The sequence below is a fragment of the Palaemon carinicauda genome, chromosome 1 (assembly GCF_036898095.1).
Source record: "Palaemon carinicauda isolate YSFRI2023 chromosome 1, ASM3689809v2, whole genome shotgun sequence".
Classification (NCBI taxonomy): Eukaryota; Metazoa; Arthropoda; class Malacostraca; order Decapoda; family Palaemonidae; genus Palaemon; species Palaemon carinicauda.
Window position 1 is genome coordinate 90481335 of NC_090725.1, and position 27586 is coordinate 90508920.

The 27586-nt window shown below is 39.9% G+C and overlaps 3 protein-coding genes across 3 annotated transcripts in view; 2 read left to right on the top strand and 1 right to left on the bottom strand.

The window, feature by feature from the left end:
• Ttc7 (tetratricopeptide repeat domain 7) overlaps positions 1 to 27586 on the bottom strand; it is a 631216-nt gene that overhangs the window by 494975 nt on the left and 108655 nt on the right. The gene's annotated exons all lie outside the window — the stretch shown is intronic.
• On the top strand, positions 5922 to 11803 carry LOC137645751 (uncharacterized). The gene is made up of 2 exons (XM_068378656.1): positions 5922 to 6645; positions 6899 to 11803. The coding sequence occupies exon 2, from the start codon at positions 7577 to 7579 to the stop codon at positions 11801 to 11803; it is 4227 nt and encodes a 1408-aa protein (XP_068234757.1). The 5' UTR covers positions 5922 to 6645; positions 6899 to 7576.
• Positions 11795 to 13330, top strand: LOC137649806 (uncharacterized). Its single transcript, XM_068382753.1, has one exon. The coding sequence runs from the start codon at positions 11906 to 11908 to the stop codon at positions 13295 to 13297; it is 1392 nt and encodes a 463-aa protein (XP_068238854.1). The 5' UTR covers positions 11795 to 11905; the 3' UTR covers positions 13298 to 13330.

Genomic DNA, 27586 nt, shown 5'->3' on the forward strand with positions numbered 1-27586 from the left:
CAAGATATTCCTCTTGTCCACCAGGAGTTCCCGGCCAGGGGGGCAGGAAGCCAGAACATCGTAGAATCTCTGGTAAGGACAATTACTAAAATTGTCAAAGTCTTTACGGTCTCCAGACTATAGGAATATTGCTCGAAGCCCTAGGCACTTGGATTAAGGGAAAAAATCCACGATACATTAATTCTCTGGTACACTTCCATCAGGACGACATGGCTTGAGCCCAAAAAACGGATTTTGAGCGAAGCGAAAAATCTATTTTTTGGGTGAGATAGCCATGTCGTCCTGATGGACCCTCCCGTCTATTCTAGTTCAGCCTTTCAGGCCCCTCCCTGACCTACTGTATCGCGGAGATTGGTAGGAGCTGAGCTCAGGATGAGGACGGACGTGACGTCATTTAACAATGGCGCCAGTTTGTTTACGTCTCGAGTACCAAAAGTAGCCACGAACGAGAGTAACTTTGGAACGGCTCCTCAATTACTCAGCGTTAACACTATATGGGGTGCAGATAGCTATGTGGCATGTTAATTCATGCGTCCCCTGCTGATATACGATATCCTAGAGGGAAACCTTTAGGGTACTCGTACCAGAAGTTAGAATTCTGTGATAACCTTTAGTTTAATTCTCTGGGAATATCCACTGTAGTCAAATATACCCTAGGAAGCTACTGAAGGAACCTTCCATCAGGACGACATGGCTATCTCACCCAAAAATAGATTTTTCGCTTCGCTCAAAATCCGTTTTTTCCGCTACAAGTAATAACTTTACCATAACGCAGCAGGTATGAAGCTAGCAAACAGTCGGGTTGCGTATGTTATAACGTGATATGGTTAATGAAAAAATTAGGCTCATTTTATTTTACTTGGTATGGTACATTAATTGATATTAATAATAAACCCCAAAAAATTTTCTTAATTGAATCCACATTTTTTTTCTCCAAGTTCGAACGCTAGTTTTGGAAACTCCAAACGTTTTTACGGCTTGAACGTTATTTGTCGTTTCAGCGGCTGCAATAACTTGAAGCTTGAATTTTGCAGTAAATTTTTTATATTTCTTGTAGACAATCCTAGCCTAACCTACCCGAATGCCATTTGAGGTAAGAGGGCTAGGATGTAGCCTAGGCTACCACAGAGGGAGGGGATTACCTTAAATGAGGTAACTAGAGAGATAAGGAAGCATACAAGGGCCCCAACGTTAGGTTAGGGGTAAAAGAGTCGATGGTAAGACCACCCACGCCCCTTGTATGGTCCCTAGAAGGCGAAAAAACACATGCGCAATCACTGAATCTTGTATGTACAATTGCCTAAATCTTCATTTCGTAAATTAACACTAGGAACACTTATTATATCATGCAGGAAGTAAACATGAACACTTAAGCATCGAGCCTAGGGGATAGGCTAGTAAACTAGCGTAGGGTTCGGCTAACTAAGTTCGCCGAAGAATACTATCGGCATAATATAACTAATTCCTAGCAATGAAGACTAAATAACTAATGATAATAAATTAGTTATTAGACCGGGAATGCTGTTCTGGCTAACTAAATGAAGTATGCGAGGCGAACAGCAGCGTCGCAACATGACGCCTCCGGTCAAGGCACAGCTCCGCCACAAAACACAAGATTTAAGGATAAAAAATCGTTGCTTTACAGCTAGAGCTTATTTATACGATACAAGAAAACGGCTCCTCAGTTATATTGCCACCTTTCCCCCTCAAAGCGTAAACGCTATGTGGGGTCCAGATAGCCATGTGGCGTGTCAAGCTTACATCCCCTGTTGATATACGATATCCTAAAGGGAAATCTTTAGGGTACTCGCGCCAGAAGTTAGAATTCTGTGAAACCTTTGGTTTAATTCTCTGGGAATATCCACTGTAGTCATATATACCCTCATGAAGCTACTGAAGGAACCTTTCATCAGGACGTCATGGCTTGAGCCCAAAAATACAGTACTAACCATGTTCATTTAACACCACGCATATTATTAGCATGGATTTTATTTCCTAAACCGTCATAAATAGTTTTTTCCGCTACGAGTAATGACTTTACCATAATGCAGCAGGTATGAAGCTAGCAAACAGTCGGGTTGCGTATGTTATGACGTGATATGGTTAATGAAAAAATTAGGCTCATTTTAATTTACTTGGTATGGTACATTAATTGATATTAATAATAACCCCCCAAAAATTTTCTTAATTGAATCCACATTTTTTTTCTCCAAGTTCGAACGCTAGTTTCGGTAACTCCAAACGTTTTTACGGCTTGAACGTTATTTGTCGTTTCAGCGGCTGCAATAACTTGAAGCTTGAATTTTGCAGTAAATTTTTTATATTTTTTGGTAGACATCTTGATGGGTTATGAGTAAATTCTTATTCATATATATTGTGAGGAAAAAAATGATTAGCATAACGGGTAATTATAATTACCGTAATTACCTGCAATTACCGGTACAGTAATGGTAATTTGTTACGCAAAACGATGAACTAATTTTGTTTGCTACTTGTAGTGTTTGCTTGTTTTTGAAAGCTATTAGGCAGTGATGATAATCAGCTGTTCGCAACTAAAGTGTTCGCTAGAAAATGTACGCTGAATACTCAATTGTTATTGTAAACAGATGTTGGTATTTAGGTGTTGTTCCGATTTGTTTTATACATTTGTTTGTCGCACTTAGACATAACCCCTACTTTGTTGGTAATTATGGTATGCTGGAGATAAAAGACCATTGAGGCATAACCTCTAGCCTACTGCCAAAATCAAGACTCGAACATTACATGAGGTATATGATGAATTCATGATTTTGAAGGAAAAATAGGGGGGTCGAACATTACACGAAGTCGAACATTACACGAGTATATATGGTAAGTTTTATATTTAAAAACAAGTATTTCTGTTATTACCATTTTAATTATGCTTTCCACAATATTTCCAATTTTCATTTTATATTATATTATAAAATGCACTTTATCCTTGTTATCTATTGTTTATCAATAAATACATATCTGAATTTTGCGTCTCCTTTCGCCCCGAAAATTCTGAATAAATAAAGATGCCAGAGCAAATCATTATCCTCTTATATTGAAAATATATTCTGAACAAATACAATATCTGTTCTAGAGCGAACAAACCTCACAATTATGTGTTTTTGTATCAGGTATCAGTCCCTGGTTATGACTGATTCTATATATCTGTATTACTGACTTATACAATTTTCCTACATAGATGAAAATCTGTCTACCTTGCTTACAACACACCAAGTAGACCGGGGGAGGTGTCAGTAGTCAATACATACTTCTGTTCCTTTCAGAATACAAACTATGTTTTACAAGTATATGATGAGACCAATATACCAGTTTGTTTGCTAGATTGTTCATATGAACTTGCAATCCTCTAGTTTTTCCCTAGAGTCTACCATGACTCTTCCCTGTAGGGGGCAGGAAGCACTGACATAGTCCATGATCAGTTGAAGTGGTGTATGACAGTAACACCATGTGTCTCTAGGATAGATGACCAAGGAAAATTTATCTCGCGGTTATTGGCACTAATGGGAAATCCACAGATACATTAATGCACTGGTAAACTTCCATCAGGACGACATGGCCTGAGCCCAAAAAACGGATTTTGAACGAAGTGAAAAACCTATTTTTGGGTGAGGTAACCATGTCGTCCTGATGGACCCACCCTCCTTTTATAAAGGCTGAATGAATCCCTCCCAAAAGTACTATATCTGTAGCACCTCGCTAATGCTACAAGGAATGATAAGATGGCGCCCGGACGTGACGTCATACTAGTGCTAAACAGTAGTAGGAGTAGAAGCGATGCCTTAATAACGACTCTCCTCCAATTCTTGCCACTTTCCCCTCTCGAAGCGTAAATGCTATCAGGGGTGTAGATAGAATTCTTGCCACTTTCCCCTCTCGAAGCATAAATGCTATTAGGGGTGTAGATAGCTATGTGGCGTGTCAAGAATACGTCCTCTGATATTATGCGATATCCCTAAAGGCGAAAGCCAGGGATATTCACACCAGGAGTTAGAATTCTGGATACCTTAAGTAAAATTCTCTGGGATATATCACTGTAGTTAAATATAACCTAGGAAGCAACTACATGGCTACCTCACCCAAAAATAGATTTTTGGGCTCAAGCCATGACGTCCTAATGGAAGGTTCCTTTAGTAGCTTCCCAAGGGTATATATGACTATAGTGATATTCCCAGAGAATCAAACCAAAGGTTTCACAGAATTCTAACTTCTGGCGCGAGTACCTTTAAGATTACTCTCAAGGGTATCGTATATCATAAGGGGACGTAATTTTGACACGCCACATGGCAATCTGCACCCCGAATAGCCTTTACGCCTCGAGAGGGAATACGTGGCAGAATAGAAGGGTAACCGCAACAAAGATTACCCTGGTTCCCCTACTACTATCGCATCACAACCGCGCCAACTCCCTCTGGCGGTCATTCCTTTATCTGTAGCGACTCGCTACGGTGGTGTTCCCTGTCGATCTGACATTTTCGATCGATTTCTGGGAATCTTTATGCTTTCTATGGCTTTTTTCTCCATCCAGAAAGTTGAGCATTTATTCTTTACAATATATAATTTAGTTCCAGCCTCACAATGAATTTAGTGTATTTATTGTGTGTGGATCTTCGCCAATCGCCGGTGTCGCCATAGGCGCTGTCGTTCTTTGAACATGTGCTATTTAGTTAGCAGAACGAAATTCCGGTTTAAATAGCTTAATTGTTATCATGAAAGCTATTTAGGTATTATCTATTGTAAAGATATTTATAAGCATAATTTTCCCTTTTCCGTGACGATCGTATATGTCAGAGATTTGGTGATTTAGGTAACCGAGATCAGGTCTTGTCTAGGTAACATAACCTAGACAACATATACTTTCGTCATTTCCCCAGTTACCCTTGTGAATCGGTTATCATTCCTGGAGATCGATATCTCCTGGAATTATACTAACCGTTACTAATCTCGCTAGAGATTTATGGGTAATCTCTCTTCCCTCTGAGAGTAGCCTTAGGCTACAACTCTCTGCGTCGGCCTTGAATTTCGAATTCAGGCATGACTAGCCTAGAGTTTTCTGTCTCATCCCTTAACGGCAGACGGCAAGTTTTGGGACTCGATCAGAACCTCAGAGTATTTAGTCTTTGTCGGCAGTCGGTCGGCGGGGTGATTGCATTCCCCTGCCGGCGGAACTGCCGGCATAGGAGGCTAGCCCTCCCTAGATTACATCTGAAGTGGTCGAATGTTGCCACCACCTTCTCTCTGTGGTCTAGTAGACTAGTCCTATGCTCGCCGACCCTAGGCTATAGTGTCGTATAGTACTCTTATGGCCTAGGATGGCGCCGGCATTGGAACACTGTTTCTCCCTTGTTGAGAGGAACGGCATGAGCTGCCGTCCCCTTAACTGTATTAGCACCTCCTAAGCTGGAGAATAAATGATTCTCCTGCCACTTGTGGTCGTGCCGGTACTGAAACAGTTTCTTCAAGGTGTGTAGGTCCGGCAACATTGCCGGTCCCTCCTATACCTCATATAGGACCCTTTCCCCTCCCCTCTCTGTTCTTTTATGATGGCTGAGCCATTGTCTTTCCTGTGCTGGAGTCCTGCAACCTTACCATTGCCGGTGGGTTGCCGGAGCCGCCCAGACCCCCCCTCCTCAGCCGTCAACTGTCGGCGACTGCCGGCTTCCAGTGGCCTTGGCGGCTGTGAATGGGCCTTGTGTCACCAAGGTTCTCCAGTTCTTTCTTGAACTACTAGCCACAGTGTCTGTTGTCGGCGTATTGTTCTGGCCGGCAGTAGACCGGCACAGATAGGTACTGACTCAGTAGGTAGCATGCCGACTGTACTCGTGCTGCCGGAGGCTGGCCTACAGTAGTAAGCAGGCAATAGTACTGTGGCTGTGTTAAATATATTTTTTCTTTCCAACTTCAGAATCCTTGTATTCTCGTTTTCTTTATCTTGTTAAATATATTGTTTTTATCTTTTCTTTCCAACTAAAGAATCCTTGTATTCTCGTTTTCTTTATCTTGTTTATTTTTAGTACGAAAAAAGTACTTTGACTTTTTTCATAATCCTTGGTTTTCAACTCTCTTGGAAAATAAAAAGATCTCAAATGTAACTTTAAATAACTTATTATATTCAATAGCTGTAAATACTTTGTGTGCTGGCATTTGAGACCATTTCATAGTATTTAGGCCTTCTTGAATTAGTTAACGAAGTTAACGAGTAGTGGTAAGAATTTTTACCAAGCAGTATCTGCCTAACCCTCCAAGGAAGCAGTTTTCTTGACTTAAGAGAATATGGATTAACTCGACCTTCGTTAGAAACTTGCCAACTAATGTGTGATCATTACTAATGAACTCTTTTCACTTGAAGGACTTTTATTGCTGTGAAATAATGAAGTGCTAAGTACCACCAGTTTCACCAAAGTGCAATGGAGAGACGAGGGCTTGATTCTCCAAGGGAGTGAGTTTTCAGAGGAACCATATAATGGATTGTGTAGCAGCATGGAAGAGAGGCCAAGACGGGGATACTATTTCCCTACCATAGTCTTTGGCATCCACCACATACTGCTGGATTACTTCAGAGGGATTCAACTCCGTGGATTTATATCGAGCAAGCAGGCGCTTGATAACTTTGAGGTAGGTCTCGGTAAATGTTGGCACACTTTACGAGATTTAAAGTTATTGAATCAATAATTTTAGCGCTGAGTCATTAATCCCGTAAAAAATAAAACTTGTAACCAGAAAAAATTTACTCTTGTTAATATTTTGCTTTGCCATTTATCATATCTTTTGAGATCTTTTTATTGAACCTTACTCTGAACTTTAAGTCGCTTGCATAGGCAATAATTTCATGTATAATTTTCTGATAGACTTATCATATCTTTTATAGGCTATGCACAGTGGCATCATGGTAATGGTATTGCTTGACGAATCTTAAAAACTTTTCACTGGTTATAAGCGATTCGGAGTGTGGAGGTTAGGTAACTAGTGCCAGAGTTACCTAGATATCGGGGCAGCATCAAGTGTCATTAATATTAATTTATATTCTGCATAATATTATGCTTTAAATTTATTGTATGTTCAATAATAAATTCAATATTCACTTTGATGTTTGTTTTCTCATCATTTTTCACAACCTTCATATAAAGTTTTTTCCGAATATGGCGACCATGACAGGATATTATGACTTTGCTTTGATGCTTGCCCGATGTCTCTCCATTTGCACTGTTGGTGGAACGTTGTTATTATTTTGCATTTTAATACTTTAGTGTAAAGGTTGAAGTGAATTTAATCTTTTTAACATATTTCTGAAATAAGTTCTTTGCTCGAGAATTGCCTTCATTGCATATTTTTTTTATATTCGAAACTTTGCTTCCTTGGTAATCTTTATTTATCGTCGTTGACCTAGTATTGATGCCATCGGTATTTCTTGGTGTTAACGTATATTATGTAAAGTGATTAAGGGAATTTTACTTTTCAGCTTCGTTTTGTTACGCATACTTTAGCCTTTGAATATTTATTATATTTATTATATTTGTGATAGGTCAGGTAGTTGTATATATTCACAATGTCTGAACTTAAGAGATTAGTGAATCAAAGGAAGTATATAAGGAAGTGTGTGACAGAACATTTTAACCGTAAGGATAGTTCTCCTACATTCACTAGTGCAGCAAGGGAGAAATTACTCTTGCAATTTGAACAATGGCTTCCAGAATTGAAAGACTTGAATAAGCAGATATTAGAGCTTAAGTATGAGGTATGGGACGACGAAGAGGAAGAACGTAGGTCTGAGGAGGAATTGGACTCCTGTCAGGTCTATAATGACAAACTTTTATCTTGCTTAGTGGCTATTAGGAACCCTAGTGTGCCCTCTTCATCAGTTTCCCATTCAAATGACTATCTTAGTTCCGCAAGAAGTTTGCTTAAGTCTCCCATAGCTCCCCTGCCTAAATACACTAGTTCTGATGACGAGGACCTTGCTAGATTTTTTGAAGAATTTGAAGATACTTTAAGTAAATTTGAATACCCTGAATACGATAAACTCTTGTTATTAAAGCAGCAGATCTCAGGCAGGGCCTTAGTTTTAGTAGAGTCCTTGGAAGCAGATAAGCAGGGATATTCACATGCAAAGCAATTACTACTGAAAGCCCTAGCTTCGGATGACACACAGAAATTTAATGTTTTGAGGCAGTTATCCCATTTGAAACTTTCTAACAACACTGATCCATATGAATTTATCTCTAAGGTTAGGTTAATTATGGAAAGAATACGCAAATTGAAAATTACTGTGGACTGTATACTTCAGTTTTTTATATGGGAAGGATTGAATGATGCATTTAAGAATCATTTGATTCAAATTACTAACTGCTCCAAGCCAACGTTAAATGAAATTGTAGAAAAGTTTTTTGAAGCTAGTGAGCGTTATTGTAGCCAGTCTAAGAAAACTAAAGAAGTCCCTAAACAATTTTTCCCCAAAGAATCAAATGCTAGTGACCATGGAGCTACCAGCTTAGCTGTAGATGTAAAGTATGAAATAAATAAGACCTTTAAGCCTTGTAGTATATGCACTAAAGTAGATGGTAAACCAGCTGATCATCCTATCCACAAGTGTGCCAAATTTGACTCTGCAGAAGCCAAGATAGATAAAATAAGAAAATTGAAAGGATGCCTAAAATGTTCTAACCTAAATCATCTGAGTAAATTTTGTAGGTATAGGTTCAATAATAAATGTAAGTATTGCTCGGAGTGGCATTTCAGTTTCCTGTGTATTCGGTCTGTTGATGACAAGCAAGTCACAAATAAAGATGGAAATAAACCAGATAGCCAATCTTGTACAGATAAGGGTAAAGATAAAGCAAAATCCAAGCCTAAGGAAAATAAGGAGATATCTGGCTCAATGGTTAACATTGTGGAAGCTTTCCAGAGTGATTCTGACATGCAGACTGTTCTTCCCACTTTTACTGCAACCTTGGATAATGGTTTAAAGTTAAGATGTTTAAAAGACAGTGGCTGTCAGTGTAACTTCATTTTGACCGATATTGCGGACTTTTATAATTTACCCACATTAAGGGAAAATATTTCTCTAACAGTAAATGGTATTAACACTACTCAGAATTATACTACTAAGCTGATTGAAGTAAGTTTACAGATAGGGGATAGGCTTAGAAAAATTGAAGCACTGTGTATACCTTCTATTAATGTAAAGTTAAAACTTCCTAAATTAGGTAAGGTAGTAAGTGGTTTCAAAGAAAGAGGTTATTTGTTGGCAGATGAAAGCTTGTCAAATGATTCTTGTGGTATCCAGAGTATTCAGTTAATTCTTGGCACTCGCTCAGCATACTGTCTTCCTCAGCAGGAACACTTGTTTGGATCAAACTTAGAATCTCTATATTCTGAAACTCCTGCTGGAGTATTGTTACATGGTAATGTGGAACAAATATTGAAGGATTTAACATTTTTACCTTATGTTGGAAGTTGCTTTCAAGGATTGGTTCAACTTTCAGATCACAACTTAGTTGGTAGCATTTTCGGGAATGGTAATACTTGCCTTGTTTCGGATTGTGCTTTTAAAGATACTGTGGATCCCGTTAACATTAATGTATTTGATGATAAGGGAGATATAATTGAATCTCAGCTTATCAAAGCAGCTAACCAAATTTTAGAAGAAAGTTGTCATAGATTTGTAAAGTCTGAACCTCATGATTCTGATTCTGGGAGTTCTGAAATAAATAAGAAGTTGGTTAAGTTTTCCCTTGAAAATATGAAGAGAGATAAAGAAGGTAGAATTGTTGTTCCTTTATTTTGGAATCCTCAGGTGTCCCATTTATTAGGTTCCAATCAGGGATTGACAGTTTCAATTTTAAAGTCTAACTTGAAAAAATTGCAAAATAACAGGGATAAGCTATTGATAATGGATAAAGTGTTTAAAGAACAGGAAAGTATGGGGATCATAGAGCGCATTAATAACCTTCCCGAATTTATCAGAGAGCACCCTAACCATAGCTTTTTGCCTCACATGGGCATCTTTAAAATGGATCGCGAAACCACAAAGTGCAGGATAGTGTATTTGTCTAATCTTTGTCAGCAAGATTCTAGTAAACCTTCCATTAGTCACAATCAGGCTATATATTCAGGACCAAATCTAAACCAGAAACTTTCTTCTGCTATATTACATTTGAGATTTGGACAGAAGTTATTATGTTTTGATTTGTGTAAAGCGTTCAATAATCTTGCCTTGAATGACACAGATAGCAATAGGCTATTATGCCTATGGTTCAGAAATGTAGAGAAGGAAGACTTTACCGTTGTGGGATACAGAAATTTAAGATTAAGTTTTGGCTTAAGATGCAGCCCTGCATTACTGTTACTTGCTCTATATAAGATTTTAATTTTAGATGTAGACTTTGATGATAGTAAACTTTTACAATTGAAGAGGATGATATATCAACTATGTTACATGGATAACTGTGCAGTTGCCTATGATAGTTCTGAAGAACTTCTCTGGGCATACCAACAACTAGAAAGCATTTTTGAGCCTTACAAGTTTTACCTGCAGCAGTACATCAGTAATGATTTTGCATTGCAAGACCACATAGATAATGAGATTAGTACAGAAACCAATGAAAAGGTAAAATTACTTGGGTTGTCATGGGATAGGAAGCAAGACAGTTTATCGACTAAACCTATTAGTCTTAACATACAAGCTCGAACAAAACGGGAAATATTGCAGTCTATTGCCTCCCAGTATGATCTCTTTAACTTTAATGGCCCTATTCTTAATCGTTCAAGGCTATTTTTGCATCAGTTACAGTGCAACAAAGATCTGGGCTGGGACAAGGAATTAGATGCCGATGTTAGGAGACAATGGCGGAATATTGCCAAACAAGCAAATGCTGCTTCTGTTGCAGAGATACCAAGAGTCTTTGGGAGTAGAGAAGATACTTACCGGCTATTGGCATTTTCAGACAGTAGTAAGCAGATGTTTGGTGTAGTCATTTACATACAAAATATTCCCACAGGAAAGGTCGGTTTTGTCTTTGCAAAAAATAGGATAGTAAACAAGCAAATGGAATCTAAAAGCATGCCATCTCTGGAACTGCAAGGAATAACTTTGGCCGTAGAAGAAATTACATGTCTGTATGAGGAGTTATCCGGAATTTCTTGTATGATGCCAATCAAAATAAGCGAGTTGATAGTCTACCCGGATAGCTTCGTTGCCCTTTCCTGGGTACATGGGTTTTCTGCCAAGCTTGATAAAATGCAGAAGTGTTCAGTATTTGTTCAAAATAGGTTACACACAATAAATGAACTGTGTAATAAACACCCGATTAATTTTTCTTTTGTGTCAGGTTGTGAAAATCCAGCCGATTGCATCACTCGCAGCTTATCTTTCAAGCAGCTTAAAAAAACTAACTACTTTTCAGGTCCCAAATTTCTGCTTAATGAGACAGAAGGTCAGCTGAACAGGGAATCTATCTTGGATTTTGTAATACCTGCCCTTCCGGTAAAGCAAGATTCTCCTGTTGGTGTTGTCCAGTCTTATCATGGTACTATAACTACAAAGATTGAGGAGCATACCGATGCTTTATCAAGATGTTCTAGCTACCATAAAGTTGTTTCTGTTTTCCGTAGAGTACTTATCTTGGTTAATAACTTGAAAATGAAACTAAAACTAAAGGATCCTGTTAAGTTTGGACATATTAGCTGTTTTGATATTAATCATAACTTCTTTGCAGAGGCTACAAAGATGGTAATAAGAAGAGATCAGCAGAAGCACTTCCCTGAAATTTTTTAATATTTTGAAACAAGAAACCTGTTGCTCAAAGATATCCCAAAGTTAGTTGGACAGCTCAATGTTTATGTGGATCAGGAAGGCCTGTTAAGGGTACGTAGCAAAATGCAGAAACTGAAAGATGACCGAAGGATGCGATTTCCATTGCTAATTTCTAAGGATAGTTTACTAACTAAATATATTGTATTAGATTATCATGAACGTTTTTTACATGCTGGATGCTATAGGCTACTAGCTGAAGTACGTAAGATATTTTGGATACCTAGATTTTTTTCAGTAGTTAAAAGGATAATCCGCACATGTGTCATATGCCGTAGGTTCAATGAGAGGACAGTTAATCTTAATCAACACTGTTATAGAGATTTTAGGATTAATCCCCCAGAGATTCCTTTCCGCTATATTTTTGTAGATTACATGGGACCCTTCTTTGTACGTTCCAGTGGGAAAAAAGTAAAAGCATGGATAATATGTTTCACATGTACTTGGAGTAGAGCTATAAATCTGAAGGTGTGCATGGACTTGAGTGTTAAAGAGTATCTTAGAGCCTTCCAGCTTCATACATTTGAGTTTGGACTACCAAATTTGTGTATTTCCGATCAGGGATCTCAGTTAGTAGCAGGAGGCAACGTAATTCTAGATTATTTAAAAGACCCAGAAGTTAAACTCTATCTAGAAGAGAATGGCATAAAGAACCTTCAGTTTGAACAGTTTTTCAAAGGGAACTCTGCTCTTGGTTCAATGGTTGAAAGTTGTGTGAAACTTACTAAGAGATGCTTATTTGGAGCCATGAGAAATAATGTTTTAGATATAAGGGATTTTGAGTTTTTAATATGTCAGACTGTCCATTTATTGAATAGAAGGCCAATAGCTTTTAAAGAGGCATTAAGAGATACAGATATAAACAAATCACTTCCTGATCCCATAACACCAGAGTGTCTAATTAGGGGTTATGACCTTGTTTCGGTTAACTTAATTCCTGAGCTGCAAAGACATCCAGATCTAGAATTGGATGAGGACTATCTAGTTTCTCCTTGTGATAAAGTTAAAGAAAACTACACAAAACTGCGTAAAGTCAGAAGTCATTTGATTAACATTTATCATGAAGAATTTTTGGGTAACTTGACAAATCAAGCTGTAAATGCAAAAGACAGATTCAAACCTGTAAAACATACACTTCTTCAAAAGAATGATGTGGTTCTAATTAAAGAACCATATAGTAAGCCAAACCAATACCCAATGGGAATAGTCCATGATGTAGTTCTCAATGAGCTTGGGGAAGTTACTGGAGTTACCCTACTGAAAGGCAGAACTGGGGAACTTACTAAGAGACATTCATCTAATCTAATATTTCTTTTCAGACCTGATGTTTCTTCAAATGAAGATAAAAACAGTCCTAATTATGACTCAAATGATTCTAATCTGGCCAACAACCGCATTCTGGGAAAGCGTAAAGCGGCAAAGATTAGTGCTCTGAAGACCAGACAAATTTTACAGTAAAGTTTGTCTGGGTAGGCTTTTTTATTTATTATTGGTGATGGTAATTTAAATAATTTTGGCAAATATTAGAAAAAAAAAATTCTGGTAATGTAAATACTTTTGGTATGTTTAAAAATTCAATCCTGTTTTTTATTTCATAACAGGACTGAATGTTTTGGGGGGAGTGTGTTAAATATATTTTTTTCTTTCCAACTTCAGAATCCTTGTATTCTCGTTTTCTTTATCTTGTTAAATATATTGTTTTTATCTTTTCTTTCCAACTAAAGAATCCTTGTATTCTCGTTTTCTTTATCTTGTTTATTTTTAGTACGAAAAAAGTACTTTGACTTTTTTCATAATCCTTGGTTTTCAACTCTCTTGGAAAATAAAAAGATCTCAAATGTAACTTTAAATAACTTATTATATTCAATAGCTGTAAATACTTTGTGTGCTGGCATTTGAGACCATTTCATAGTATTTAGGCCTTCTTGAATTAGTTAACGAAGTTAACGAGTAGTGGTAAGAATTTTTACCAAGCAGTATCTGCCTAACCCTCCAAGGAAGCAGTTTTCTTGACTTAAGAGAATATGGATTAACTCGACCTTCGTTAGAAACTTGCCAACTAATGTGTGATCATTACTAATGAACTCTTTTCACTTGAAGGACTTTTATTGCTGTGAAATAATGAAGTGCTAAGTACCACCAGTTTCACCAAAGTGCAATGGAGAGACGAGGGCTTGATTCTCCAAGGGAGTGAGTTTTCAGAGGAACCATATAATGGATTGTGTAGCAGCATGGAAGAGAGGCCAAGACGGGGATACTATTTCCCTACCATAGTCTTTGGCATCCACCACATACTGCTGGATTACTTCAGAGGGATTCAACTCCGTGGATTTATATCGAGCAAGCAGGCGCTTGATAACTTTGAGGTAAGTCTCGGTAAATGTTGGCACACTTTACGAGATTTAAAGTTATTGAATCAATAATTTTAGCGCTGAGTCATTAATCCCGTAAAAAATAAAACTTGTAACCAGAAAAAATTTACTCTTGTTAATATTTTGCTTTGCCATTTATCATATCTTTTGAGATCTTTTTATTGAACCTTACTCTGAACTTTAAGTCGCTTGCATAGGCAATAATTTCATATATAATTTTCTGATAGACTTATCATATCTTTTATAGGCTATGCACAGTGGCATCATGGTAATGGTATTGCTTGACAAATCTTAAAAACTTTTCACTGGTTATAAGCGATTCGGAGTGTGGAGGTTAGGTAACTAGTGCCAGAGTTACCTAGATATCGGGGCAGCATCAAGTGTCATTAATATTAATTTATATTCTGCATAATATTATGCTTTAAATTTATTGTATGTTCAATAATAAATTCAATATTCACTTTGATGTTTGTTTTCTCATCATTTTTCACAACCTTCATATAAGTTTTTTCCGAATAGTGGCTAAATGGAAGTGAACCTTCTTTTCGGAGAAAGGCAGTAAAATTAGACTTTTACATCTTTTATTACTGTATACAGTACATATACAGTAATAGATAGCCTTCACTCCATGCTTTCTCTCTCTCTCTCTTATCTAGTTTGCTAGATGCTCCGGCAATAGCTAGCTAATCCGGCAACATGCCGGCTGAACTACAGTATATGTCTATACAGGTAGTCAGTATATTTGCAGTATAGTATATACGGCAGATGAATAACTAACATATATATTATACTAGTAGTTATTTCCAATATATCTTGGGTATCCCTGCCTAGATATTTGCTGAACCCCATTCTATATTGATGGAATAATATTTCATCAATATTCTGATTTGAAATCAGTTTCCATTTACCCTGCAATATTGAATTTCGTAAAGGGCTGGTGGTGTGACACCTCTAACCCCTATAGGAGAGAGCCCTTATCCTTGAGTTTCCCTGATCAGGAAACTCCCTGATTTAATATTGTAAGGGAGGTCACAGCAAATAGATTGGTTGGGATGCATAAGTATATGTCTTTTATTTTCTGCTGGCTGAACTACGGTATAGGCCTATACAGGTAGTCAGTATATTTGCAGTATAGTAAATACGGCAGATGGATAACCAACGTATATATTATACTAGTAGTTATTTCCAATATATCTTGAGTATCCCTGTCCAGATATTTGCTGAACCCAATTCTATATTGATAGAATAATATCTCATCAATATTCTGATTTGAAATCAGTTTCCATTTACCCTGCAATATTAAATTTTGTAAAGGGCCGGTGTTGTGATGCCTCAAACCCCTATAGGGGAGAGCCCTTATCCCCGAGTTTCCCTGTTCAGGAAACTCCCTGATTTAATATTGTAAGGGAGGTTACAGCAAATAGATGGGTTGGGATACATAAATATATGTCTTTTATTTCTTATCAACATATCTTGGATGCGAACTTCTGCTGTTACCGCTCCTATTTCGAAAGAATGACATTCCTTCGATACTCCGATTGTGAATCAATCCTCCTTACCTCACAGCGTTAAGTATAGAGGGGGACAGTGCTTGTACACTTCCTTACACCTAGGTTTTCGAACCCCTTTTTCTTCAGGGAATTCCACGGTTGGAGGAATTTCCTTATCCTAATACTGAGGAGAAGTAACAGCATTGGCTCACAAGGGATACACGGGTATGTGTCTCCCACTATCTCTTTTAGCTTTCTGTCTTAAGCTATTTTTGTCAAAAGACAATTTTGCAAATTGTTTATCAGTGCGATAATCAATTGAATACTCATTTCTGTTCTCCCTTCCTTACAGGAGGGACACCAGATGATGCATTGCAGTCTTCTGCAGTCATAAAGGTGAGTATTTTCACGGACATAATATATGCAGGTTCACCTCCCCCCCCCAGCAATATTATTTCCAAATCCCCAACCTACAAGACGGCAGTCTAGAGCTGTCGAACTGTGGTTGGTTTGGTTTCAGAAGTTATCTCATAAATGCGGTTCAGTTGCGAACTCGCAAAAATGCGAAAACTCTACGGGAATTGGACTCAAAATTTCACTACTCATTACAAAAACTGCCAATTTAGTGTTCCTTTTAAAGGTTTTTAAGGTCTAACCCCCCCCCCCTTGCCTCTCAGATGAGGTTGCAGACACTAACGGCACTGGTGAGTCTGAGCGGGACTCGGACCTCCGACTGACAAACACCGGGCAGAGACTCCACAATCAAGCCACACCTGGTAGTGAAATAAACGACAGCAGTCATTGTTTCACTGTCACATCTGACTCCGCCCCCAAGAGCCGGCAGTGTGTACCCTTGGTCACCACCCAGTCAATAGCCGAGTTGGTATGCCTTCAATCGACAGCCCGCCGATTACCGGCGGTCTGCCGACAACCCAAGAAGTCGCCTCTGGTTCAGAGATCCGCTGACTATGCGTATAGTTTTCACCACGACCCAGTCACATTGAATACTGGCTAGGATGGTGTGTCTTCTGTCAGCGACCCGCTGACAGCCGACAAGTCACTGATATGTCAAAAACCTGCTAGCCATATCGGTACTGAAGTACTGTGCCAGTTAACTTACCCCCAAGCACTAGCCTTGACGGTAACATGCCAGTTGTATAGGGGTATACAATACCCTGTACACCTGCAGTTTAGGACCATATCGCAGACAGAAATCTTTGGTACATAACCATAAAATAGAATGGTTTTCCAGTACGTTGCCTTGCTGAGACCTACCTGATTTGGGGGATCCACTTTCCACCCCCCCCCCTTTTTTTCCCTTACGCTGATTCTTCATCAGCCTCTTGATTCTCATTATTAATTCCCCGGATGTAAGGCGCTACTCTATCCTTATGGACTAGAATCTTCCATCAGCCCCTTCTTGAAAGGGGATGCCCTAGAATCAATAATTAGGAAGGCCGCAGCAGTTGGCTGGAAGGATTTACACGTATGTGTCTCTCCTCTTTTCCAGCGTACTTATCCTAAGCTTTATACAATAGAAAGGAATCTTATATTACAGTGAAACACTGAAAAGCTGATATAGGCAAACGGTCAGGTATGGCCTGAAAGGAGAACGGAAGGGTTTCTTAGTTCTCCTTAGGATGTTAAACAGCATCCCACAGTTACAATGACCGTTGTTCCACAGACGGTCAGATATATACACCTTCGGATCATACGAAGCAAACAGACGCTTCTGGTAGGAGGGAAGTTCCTCCTGGATCGCCGGACCTTCGATCCCTGGGGTCCAAGGTCTAACCAAGATGAGACTAGAATGGAAATGGACATACCTCCACCATCCTTTCCTCAACTCTTCTTATATTCAAATCCCCCCAGAAGAGTATACCTTAGAGCTCTAGAGCATACTAGCGGTGAGGAAAGTAGAGTCCATCGATTTCCAAGGAAGGCTGTTTAGTGTTCACATGAAAGACTCAAGAAAACTCTGAGTCATTCTGGTCTTGGCGCCACTCAACAAATTCCAATAAAACAGCAAGTTCAAAATGTTAATCCTTCTGAACATAAGGACCTTATTCAGTAAGGGGTGTTGACATTCTATCCAGACCTGGAAGATGTCTATCAGCAACATCCAGTCAGTCACCCCTCTCCCCTCCTACCTAGGATCCAAATTACAGAAGATAACATATATCCTAGACAAGATTCTCGTCGAACTAGATTCAGTCCTAGGATCTTCACGGAATTAGCAGACACTGTCAAGCGAAACCAACCCTAGAAAGAGTTCAGGCAACAATGGCCCTGGACGACAGGCTGGGGTGGACAGCACCCGGAACGACTGTCTATGAGCATCCATAGAGATGATCCGGCCCCGGAACATCGAGGATGCAAATAACTTCAAGAAGTCTCGATTCTCTCCAGCTCAGGGGCTTCAATGTTTTTAAAAAATCATTGAAACCTGTAGTCACCCTAACGCTCCTTTCCCCTGGGGATGTAAAAGGAGATTGCAAGGTCTGTCAAGAGACTATTGTAATCAGTCAGGATTCCATGACGCTAACAGGGAGGAGTTTCGAACTCTCTCCAGTTCACGATGATGACAGACTCAGTGCTATGTGCACAACTATAAGATGCATTAAGAGGTTGGAGAAGATATGCATCAAACGCTCGGAGAGATCTAATAAGACCAATGATGGTCATTCCCTCTTTGCTTACCCTACAATGACCAAAGGCCACGGACCCATAGGCCATTTTAGCCCTGTAATGAGTGGATAAACACTCTCCACACAGATCAGACCTCCTCAGGTTGATCTGGGCTCCCAGAGGGGACAAGTCCCCGAGCTGCAGATCGTTCTCTTCATCACGAGCGTTATCAAGATACTATCTCGTTATTTAGCCCCATACGAGGATCCTCTAATGGAGGTAACAGACATCATGTCTCTACAATAGAAGTGATGGACTTAGAATGCCTGTTCAGCCCATCAAATTTCCTCCGAAAGGCCCTCTACATGCTGAGACCCTTCCAGGGAAGAGGGGCTCTGTTGGCTCCCAGGAAGCCCAAGAACACCCCGTTCCCTGTGATGAAGGAACTGAGGCACAGGCTAGTCCTAGTTATGCACCTAGGATTATCCAGGAGGTTCAGAAGTTTTCTGCCTTCAATTTATCACAGTACACCTGATCCCTTCATCTAATGAATTCCTTGCCCTTAACGGTTAGGAAAAAGACTGGGATCTTAAAGGCAAATAGAATTCCAAGAAGAATACAAGTCTAGTTAACGAGAAGACAATACGAGTCTTTTTGGGAAAACTAAATTGTTTTGTAAAGCAAAGGGCCCGAAAGCAATCTCATGATTTTCTGCCTGTCATTCTCTGCCCACCCCTATATTCAAGGTCTGGCGGCCAACAGCACGATGGCCTTTGAGAAGGAGGCAGTGTGTCCTTGGATACTATGAGAACGCTAGTTCTTCAGCCTTGCCCCCATATAAACCCTTGAGTAAGCACCAAGGGTATGGCCGACTTTGCGAGAGAGGTCACTTGATGGGATCTTCGGATCCATGGACCATTATCTCTGTGCAAGTCAGCCCCGACTAGACCTCTTCTATATGCCCTTTACATGGATCTAACGATTGAAATCTTTAATAAATTTCCGAAAACATGTGCACGCTTAGGCCTGCAACGCCACTAAAGCCCATCTCATGGTCTTTGGACAAGGTCCTACATTATGCCTCACCTGTGAACTATGAGGATTGTTCCCTCAAGCATCTAACCTAAAAGGTTATTTTTTCGGTTCGTTATAGCCTCTGGGACTAGAATTAGTGAAATAGTGGCCCTATCTGGAGATGAGGGCCATATTAAGTCGGAGAACTGCATCTCTTTTCTGATCTAACCTTTCTCATTAAAGACGTCCTACCCACTAAGAGGTGGGGCTCCTGCAGAATCTGCCCTCTGAAGGAAGATGTCTCTCTAGGTATGCTAGAGCGTCTAAGGTCTATCTTCATAGAACTTCAGACTTCAGGAGGAACAGCTCTTTACAGGAGAAAACTTTGGATCAAACTATCCCTACAACTGAGGGCAAAGCTCACCTACCTTTTTCGCAGAGCAGATCCTGACAGTACTCCTGCAGATAAAAGATCCGAGGAAAGTTGCTTCATCACTGAACCTTTCAGTGTGTGGACTTCAGCCTCTTCGCTCACTTACTGATCGGAGGTTGTCCAATGTGTCTTACAGACACTATACTAAGCAAATCTATGGATTGAAGCATTATGTGGTGGCAGCAGGTGCTATTTTGGACCCTGTCGTCTAGTTCTGCGATGAACAGTAAATTGATTGGAACTATCAATTAAAAGAAGGGGTCAGCAATTTTTGTGTGACCTCCCTTTGAATAAGTGTTGTCAAGGTAACACTAAATCTGTTCAGAATCTCAAGTGTGAAATTATACGGATACCACTAGTGCCGTGTGTACATAGTACACAGCGTTGTTAGGCTATTTCATGTACAGAAATTATAATGAAAAGTCTTGTTAAAAGAACTTTTCTTCAGTTTGAGAGTGGCACTCATCATTTTCCCCTTTCAAAAAGGGGAACATTAATTTCTGTGTATGTCTCTTGTATAATTTCCTTATCATGCTACAGTACATTCATTTAGCATGTAGTCATTTATTAGGAATAAATGTCTATTAAAATGCAGTTGCATCCTAATTCGCCCAACAATTGCATGTTGAAAATACCAGAGTTCCTTAACTTACTCATGTAAGTATTGTATCAACGGATGAAGACACTGATATTGGTTCCGCAATATATACAATCCTTGAGACCGTTTGTATTCTCAGCGTATACTTATGTTTGTTCATACCTTGAGGCCCTTTTCTAACGTCTAAAAATGACTTTTCCCTGCAGGGGGCAGGAAGCACTAACATTATTATGCTTAGTGATGATGACGGATAACGGTAACGTCATTTGTCTCAATTGGCCCTTTTGGCCGTAGAAATGTTGTCCCAAGGTTAAGGCACTGACAAAAAATCCACATATACATTAATTCTCTGGTATGCTTCCATTAGGACGTCATGGCTTGAGCCCAAAAAACGGATTTTGAGCGAAGCGAAAAATCTATTTTTGGGTGAGATGGCCATGACGTCCTAATGGACCCACCCTTCTTTTCTATGAAAAGATATTCACGGTTCCCCGCCTGATCTACTGTATCTGTAGCACCTTACTCAACGCTACAAGGAATGACCGCCAGAGGGAGTTGGCGCGGTTGTGATGCGATAGTAGTAGGGGAAACAGGGTAATCTTTATTGCGGTTACCCTTCTATTCTGCCACGTATTCCCCCTCGAGGCGTAAAGGCTATTCGGGGTGCAGATTGCCATGTGGCGTGTCAAGAATACGTCCCCTGAAGATATACGATACCCTTGAGAGTAATCTTAAAGGTACTCGCGCCAGAAGTTAGAATTCTGTGAAACCTTTGGTTTGATTCTCTGGGAATATCACTATAGTCATATATACCCTTGGGAAGCTACTAAAGGAACCTTTCATTAGGCCATCTCACCCAAAAATAGATTTTTCGCTTCGCTCAAAATCCGTTTATTATTAGTGACTACCTTTTCATAGAGATATCTGTTGATGAGTATAAACCTCCAATTGGCATAAAAAAACTATTTTATGTTATGAAGGTAGATGTTTTTATTATTAGTGACTGCCTTTTTATAGAGATATCTGTTGCCGAGTATAAACCTTAAATTGGCATAAAGAAAGGATTTTATGTTATGAAGGCAGATGTTTTTATTATTAGTGACTACCTTTTTATAGAGATATCTGTTGCCGAGTATAAACCTCAAATTGGCATAAAGAAAGGATTTCATGTTATGAAGGCAGATGTTTTTATTATTAGTGACTGTCTTTTTACAGAGACATCTGTTGATGAGTACAAACCTCAAATTGGCATAAAGAAAGGATTTTATGTTATGAAGGCAGATGTTTTTATTATTAGCGACTGTCTTTTTACAGAGACATCTGTTGATGAGTACAAACCTCAAATTGGCATAAAGAAAGGATTTTATGTTATGAAGGCAGATGTTTTTATTATTAGTGACTGTCTTTTTACAGAGATATCTGTTGACGAGTACAAACCTCAAATTGGCATAAAGAAGGATATTATGTAGGTAGATGTTTTTATTATTAGTGGCTGCCTTTGTATAGATATCTGTTGATGAGTACAAACCTCAAACTGGCATAAAAACCTTACTTCAACAACTTGTGAGGTATCTTTATGCTAGTCAGCTTTGAAGTTCTCTTTTGCGAAAGGTTCTCCTTAACTAGACTTTAGATTTAACTATTATAATTTGTTAATTATTTTCATCCCTTTATTCAGATCTTTTGAAAACGTGGATTGGATTATGCATCTTACAAGGGGATTCTGTTATGATCCCCCTTGTCAGTTTATGGTTTAAAGAATAGCCTTATAATTTTACTTTTGATTGCTCCATTTATCGATGCGTCGATAATTTTTGCAGGGTAGGTAACTCAGTTACCTTCCTCTTAGCCTTTTCCCTGCAGAGAGGGTAGGCTATTTATTTGATGAGCATTTTGTTCCCTCTTTAAAATGATCAATATTTAAATGATAAAAGGGAACAAATTTAGTTGGCTTTCCTTCCAATCTAATGACATTAAAGAGGTCTGGATATTGTGATTCTTTTTTCTCTTTCTGATCACGAAAATGGTAAATATACACATTTTGGGGGTTAATTTCCCAAATTTTTTTAATGTTATTAACCCATTCTTTTCAGCACGGTGATCTAGAGAGTTTCAAATACTCATGGCCGTTTTCTCCTCTTTACAGGTGGGATCTTCAAGGGAGATACATTGTCGAGTCCCGATCTGTTCCAGGACCGTGAGGTATCCCTGTGGTCTTAATACCTGCAGGACACATGCTAGATGCAGGAGGATGAAGGGTCCAATCTCTTATTGGGACCCTCAGGATTGCAGTGTGTGTAAGGATTTACATCATTCTGGATGGGTATTCTGATGACGACAGTATTTTTTCAGAGATCTCTTCGTTCCTGAGTCAGGGGTTTCAAAAAGAATGCTGAGCCAAAGGCTTCTTATCTCCCTTCCGTAGCTTAAAGGATATTCTTTTTCCAAAGGCGGCCCCAGACTCAGTATTGGGGTAAACCCCACCTAGACCTATACCTACTGTTCAGATTCACGTAGATGAAACTAAGTTCTGTGAGCCTTGACGTGGACAATTTCTCCTCGATTTCTTCTTTATCTCCTGGTGGGGAATCAGCTCTCCTGTCGGCAGTAGATTTGGAGGAACCACTCCCTTATGTGGATGATTCTTACCTGCCAAAATTGGACGAGTTAGCGTGGCTTCCGTGAGAGACTCAGTGTGTTACGTTGTTTCACCGGCCGTTACTAAAGCGGCTCCTCTAACAACTGTTATGACGACGCCTTCTTTTCAGGTACGCCTCCCATTCCTGTCCCTCCTCCATCCTCAGTCAAGCCAGGCGAACCAACACTTCCTAAATTTCCATCTAATTTGGAAGACAGGTCCCTGTTAGCAAGCTTAAAGGTTTTCTTGGAAGGGAACCAAAATTATCAACGACGAATGTTTAAAGCCTTACGGGAGGAGATCCAGGCTTTGAAACCTCAAGAGGATTCTTCTAAGGCTAAAGTTTTACCTTCTCAGCTTCCCCCTTGCACGCAACAGAATCCGTGGAGGTATGTGGGTCATGCAGCCCTTTCAGAGGGTATTCTTTATATTGGAGGGGCTAGGCTCTAGACCGGTTGCTGATCTGGAATTTTATCCAGATAGAGAGGCCTAACCTTTTGCTACGTTAGGTTAGCTGAACGTGTTCCGTTAAGAGACAACACTATCCCTAAAGTAACGATCCTTCTAGATCACACTAGAGCACAGCACCTGGCAGTAAAGGAGATGAAGACAGCAGGGTGTATTAATAAACAATTAGGCGCTTTTGGTAAAAGGTTGGCTACTTTTATAGCACCCGACACAATGGTTTTTCCTTTTGCTTTGAAAGCCTTTTTAGCGGTAGAAAAGGCCGTCAAGGAGGATAAGTCTCTTCCGGTCTTGGAAGAATGTAAACCTGTGACACTAAACAATGGTTGGATATCCAGTTTACTTTTGCTGAAGGGATATTAGACAAGGATATAGCTAGCTGGCAGTTTAATAAAAAACTGCCGAGGATTCCGGACCACCTACTTAAGGCAGAATTGGAGGCTAGGGAGAGACTATCAGCTTCGATGTCTTTTCAATACTTTGTAGAGATGATGATTGGTAATTTCATTGATGCCCCTGTCTTTTCACTTTTGGCAAAGATACACATGGCTACTCTTATGAAAGATCTTTTTTACTTTATCCAGGCTCGTAGAGCCTGCAGGAATCATGTTTTAGCATCCGCGACCATTCATCATGAACCGAAGCGTCTTATTGACGCTTGTATTTGTGGTAAAGATTTTTTCCCCCAGAAATTGGTAAAGATCTTGGATAAAGCAGCAGCAGTAAATACCGTAAGTCTTTTTCCCAGAGATGGGGAATTTTTCTCAAAAGGAAATTTATTCCTGGGGTTGGCCCTCAACCTAAGAGGTTCCGTAAAGCCCCATTCTTTAAAAGGCCCTTCATTTCAGCTTCAGGTAGTGCTTTGCAGAATACTTTCACTGTTCCTCACCCGGTGACTTCACAGTCCCCGGCATTCAATCCTAGATTTGAACAAAGAACCTCGTCCTATCGTCCCATCAAGACTGATAGAGGAGGTAGAGGCTGGTCCAACAGAGGTCGTAGGCCAAGGAGTTGGGGTCTCCGGGGTAACAGGGGATCTAGGGGCACATATCCTTAACCAAAACAATGAGAATACTCCGGTAGCGGGAGGACTAGAATTGTTCAAGGGCAGGTGGGCATTCAGTCCTTGGGCACAGAGCGTGATTTCCAGTGGTCTGGGCTGGAAATGGAAGTGACAACCCCCGAGGGTCAGGAGATTTTTCCAGAAATCAACACCACATCTGGAACAATATGTGCAGGACTTCTTAAAGAAGAGTTATATATCCGTTGCACGAAATCTATGAAGTTTCAAGATTGTCTATTCTGCGTGCCAAAGAAAGATTCAATTATTCCTCGAACTATTCTCGACTTGTTCCATCTAAACCTGTTCGTTCAGTGCGACAAGTTCCGGATGCTGACTATTTCGCAGATACAGACCTTACTACCCCGGGGGGCTTACACCGTCACTATAGATCTTACCGACGCTTATTGGCATCTTCCGATAGGTCGACACTTCTCCCCTACCTTGGTTTCAGACTGGAGAGAAAGGCTTATGTATTTAGAGCTATGCCATTCGGGCTCAACATAGCTCCGAGAATTATCACGAAAATTATAGACGAAGTCGTTCAACAATTAAGGGAAAGAGGTCTTCAAGTAGCAGCATACCTGGATGATTGGCTCATGTGGGCTCCCTCAGCAAGAGAATGCACGGTAGCAACATATCAGGTGGTGAGATTCCTCCAATATCTAAGATTCCAAATAAACTTCAAGAAGTCCAGACTGACTCCGGCTCAGGTGTTCCAGTGGTTAGGGATTCGTTGGAATCTAAAGACTCATACCCTCTCTATTCCTGCTACCAAGAGGAAGGAAATAGCCCAGTCAGTTCAGTCTTTTATCAAGTCGAGAAAGACCACCAGACGTTGTCAGGAAAGGGTTCTGGGCTCACTTCAGTACGTTTCTATAACGAACCCTCTCCTCAAGATCAGACTCAAGGATGCAAGCAGGGTTTGGAAGAAGAGAGCTTCCACAGCTTTCCGCGATCATCAGAAGACGACCCCGGTGTTGCTTCGACGAAAACTCCGTCAGTGGTCAGGTGCCAGAAGTCTTTCCAAGGCGGTTCCACTGCACTTCCCTCCTCCTGCAGTGATTCTACATACAGAAGCCTCACTGGACGGTTTGGGGAGTCATACTCCTCTCAAGAAAGTGCAAGGTCGTTGGTCCCAGAGATTCCAGCAATGCCACATCAATATTCTAGAGACCATGGCAGTCTTCTTATCCCTGAAAAGGCTACAATTAAAGAACAACATTCACATCCATCTCGTGTTAAGACAACAAAGTAATAGTTCATTGCATCAACAGGCAAGGGTCCAGATCTCCTCAAATAAACCATGTAATGATCGCCATCTTTTCATTGGCTCAGAGGAAGAGGTGGCATCTGTCTGCCTCTCACCTTCGCGGAATTCAGAATGTGATGGCCGACTCTCTATCTTGAACGCATCCAGTAGACAGAATGGTCTCTAGACGAAAAATCATTCTCTTTCATGCAGGAGGTAATCCCAGGTCTTCAAGTGGACCTGTTTGCAATGAGTCTCAACAAGAAACTTCCCAACTATGTGGCACCAAATGTGGATCTAGGGGCGATAGGCATGGACGCGTTACACATGGATTGGAATCAATGGGAGAAGATTTATGTATTTCCACCCTTCAATCTTCTCTTGAAGGTGTTGGACAAGCTTTGATCGTTCAGGGGGACAGCAGCCCTGGTTGCTCTTCTATGGCCGAAGAGCAACTGGTTTCCTTTGGTGAAAGAGATGAACCCCAGGCTGGTTCCTCTACCCAGCCCGAGCCTGTCTCAAGAAGTACAGAGGAAGACTGTCTTTGCTTCATCCGGGAAAACGAAAGCCCTTCATCTCATGATTTTTTTGCATTAGCCGTGGAAAAAAGATTAAAAATTCAACGGGATAAATTGGCCTTTACGGAAAATTATAAAGCTTCCACAACTTTGAATCGGTATGAAACTTCGTGGAAGAAATGGGTTCGATATGTGAAAGATAAAAATCCATCTTCTATCTCTATGGATTTTTTTTAGGCTTTCTGATCGATTTACATGCGAAAGGTTTAGCATCCGCCACGATTGCGTCGTACAAGTCGGCCCTCGCTAGACCCATTTTGTATGCCTTTGACATAGATTTCAACTCGTACCGTTTCAATAAGATTCCGAAAGCTTGCGCCAGGTTGAGACCAGCAGTTCCACCGAGGCCGATCTCCTGGTTATTGGATAAAGTTTTACAACTGGCTTCGAAAATTGACAATCAGACAGCGTCTTAACGAGATTTATCTCAAAAAGCAATTTTTCTAATCGCGATGGCTTCTGATGCTCGGGTTAGTGAAATTGTGGCTCTCTCTAGAGATGAAGGTCACATAAATTTACAGACAATGGTGAAGTTAATTTATACCCTGATCCTACCTTTTTGGCTATGAATGAGCTACCATCTAAACGTTGGGTCCATGGAAAATAGTTCCCCTTGAAAGTGATCTCACCTTGTGTCCAGTACAATGTTTAAAGACATATCTTTACAGGACGAAGAATATTAAAAAGGGCCAATTATTTAGAGGTGACACGGTCTGATCAGAGTTGTCTTTGAAACAACTGAGAGCAAAAATGGCTTATTTTATTATATGAGCAGACCCAGCTAGCATGCCATTGGGTCATAGAAAAGTGGCATCGTCCCTGAACTTCTTTCAGTATATGTCATTCAAAGGTTTACAAGCTTATACTGGTTGGAAGTCCACCAGGGTGCTCTTTAAGCATTATATGAAGCAATTGGACGAAGTTTGTCATTTTGTGGTGGCAGCAGGTAGTGTTATAAAGCCTGCTGCAACAACGTAGCCCTCATGTGTGTCCTCGGGCATTCTTCCAGCTTATTTTCTTTAATAAGTAAACTCTGTTTTTGCTTCATGATCTACATTAAACAATTTCAAAATTTTAAATTTCAGGATTTATATTAAGATCTCCTTCTTAAAGGATTCTAGGATATAAAAAATTCTCTCCCCTCATACTTAATTAGGTAAATAATTTTATTGGGGATATAATTTGGGATACAGTGTAGATCAAATGCTCTTCATATAAA

Excerpts from the sequence above, each read along its gene's own strand:
- LOC137645751 (XM_068378656.1), top strand. The coding sequence starts at position 7,577 with ATGTCTGAACTTAAGAGATTAGTGAATCAAAGGAAGTATATAAGGAAG.
- LOC137649806 (XM_068382753.1), top strand. The coding sequence starts at position 11,906 with ATGCAGAAACTGAAAGATGACCGAAGGATGCGATTTCCATTGCTAATT.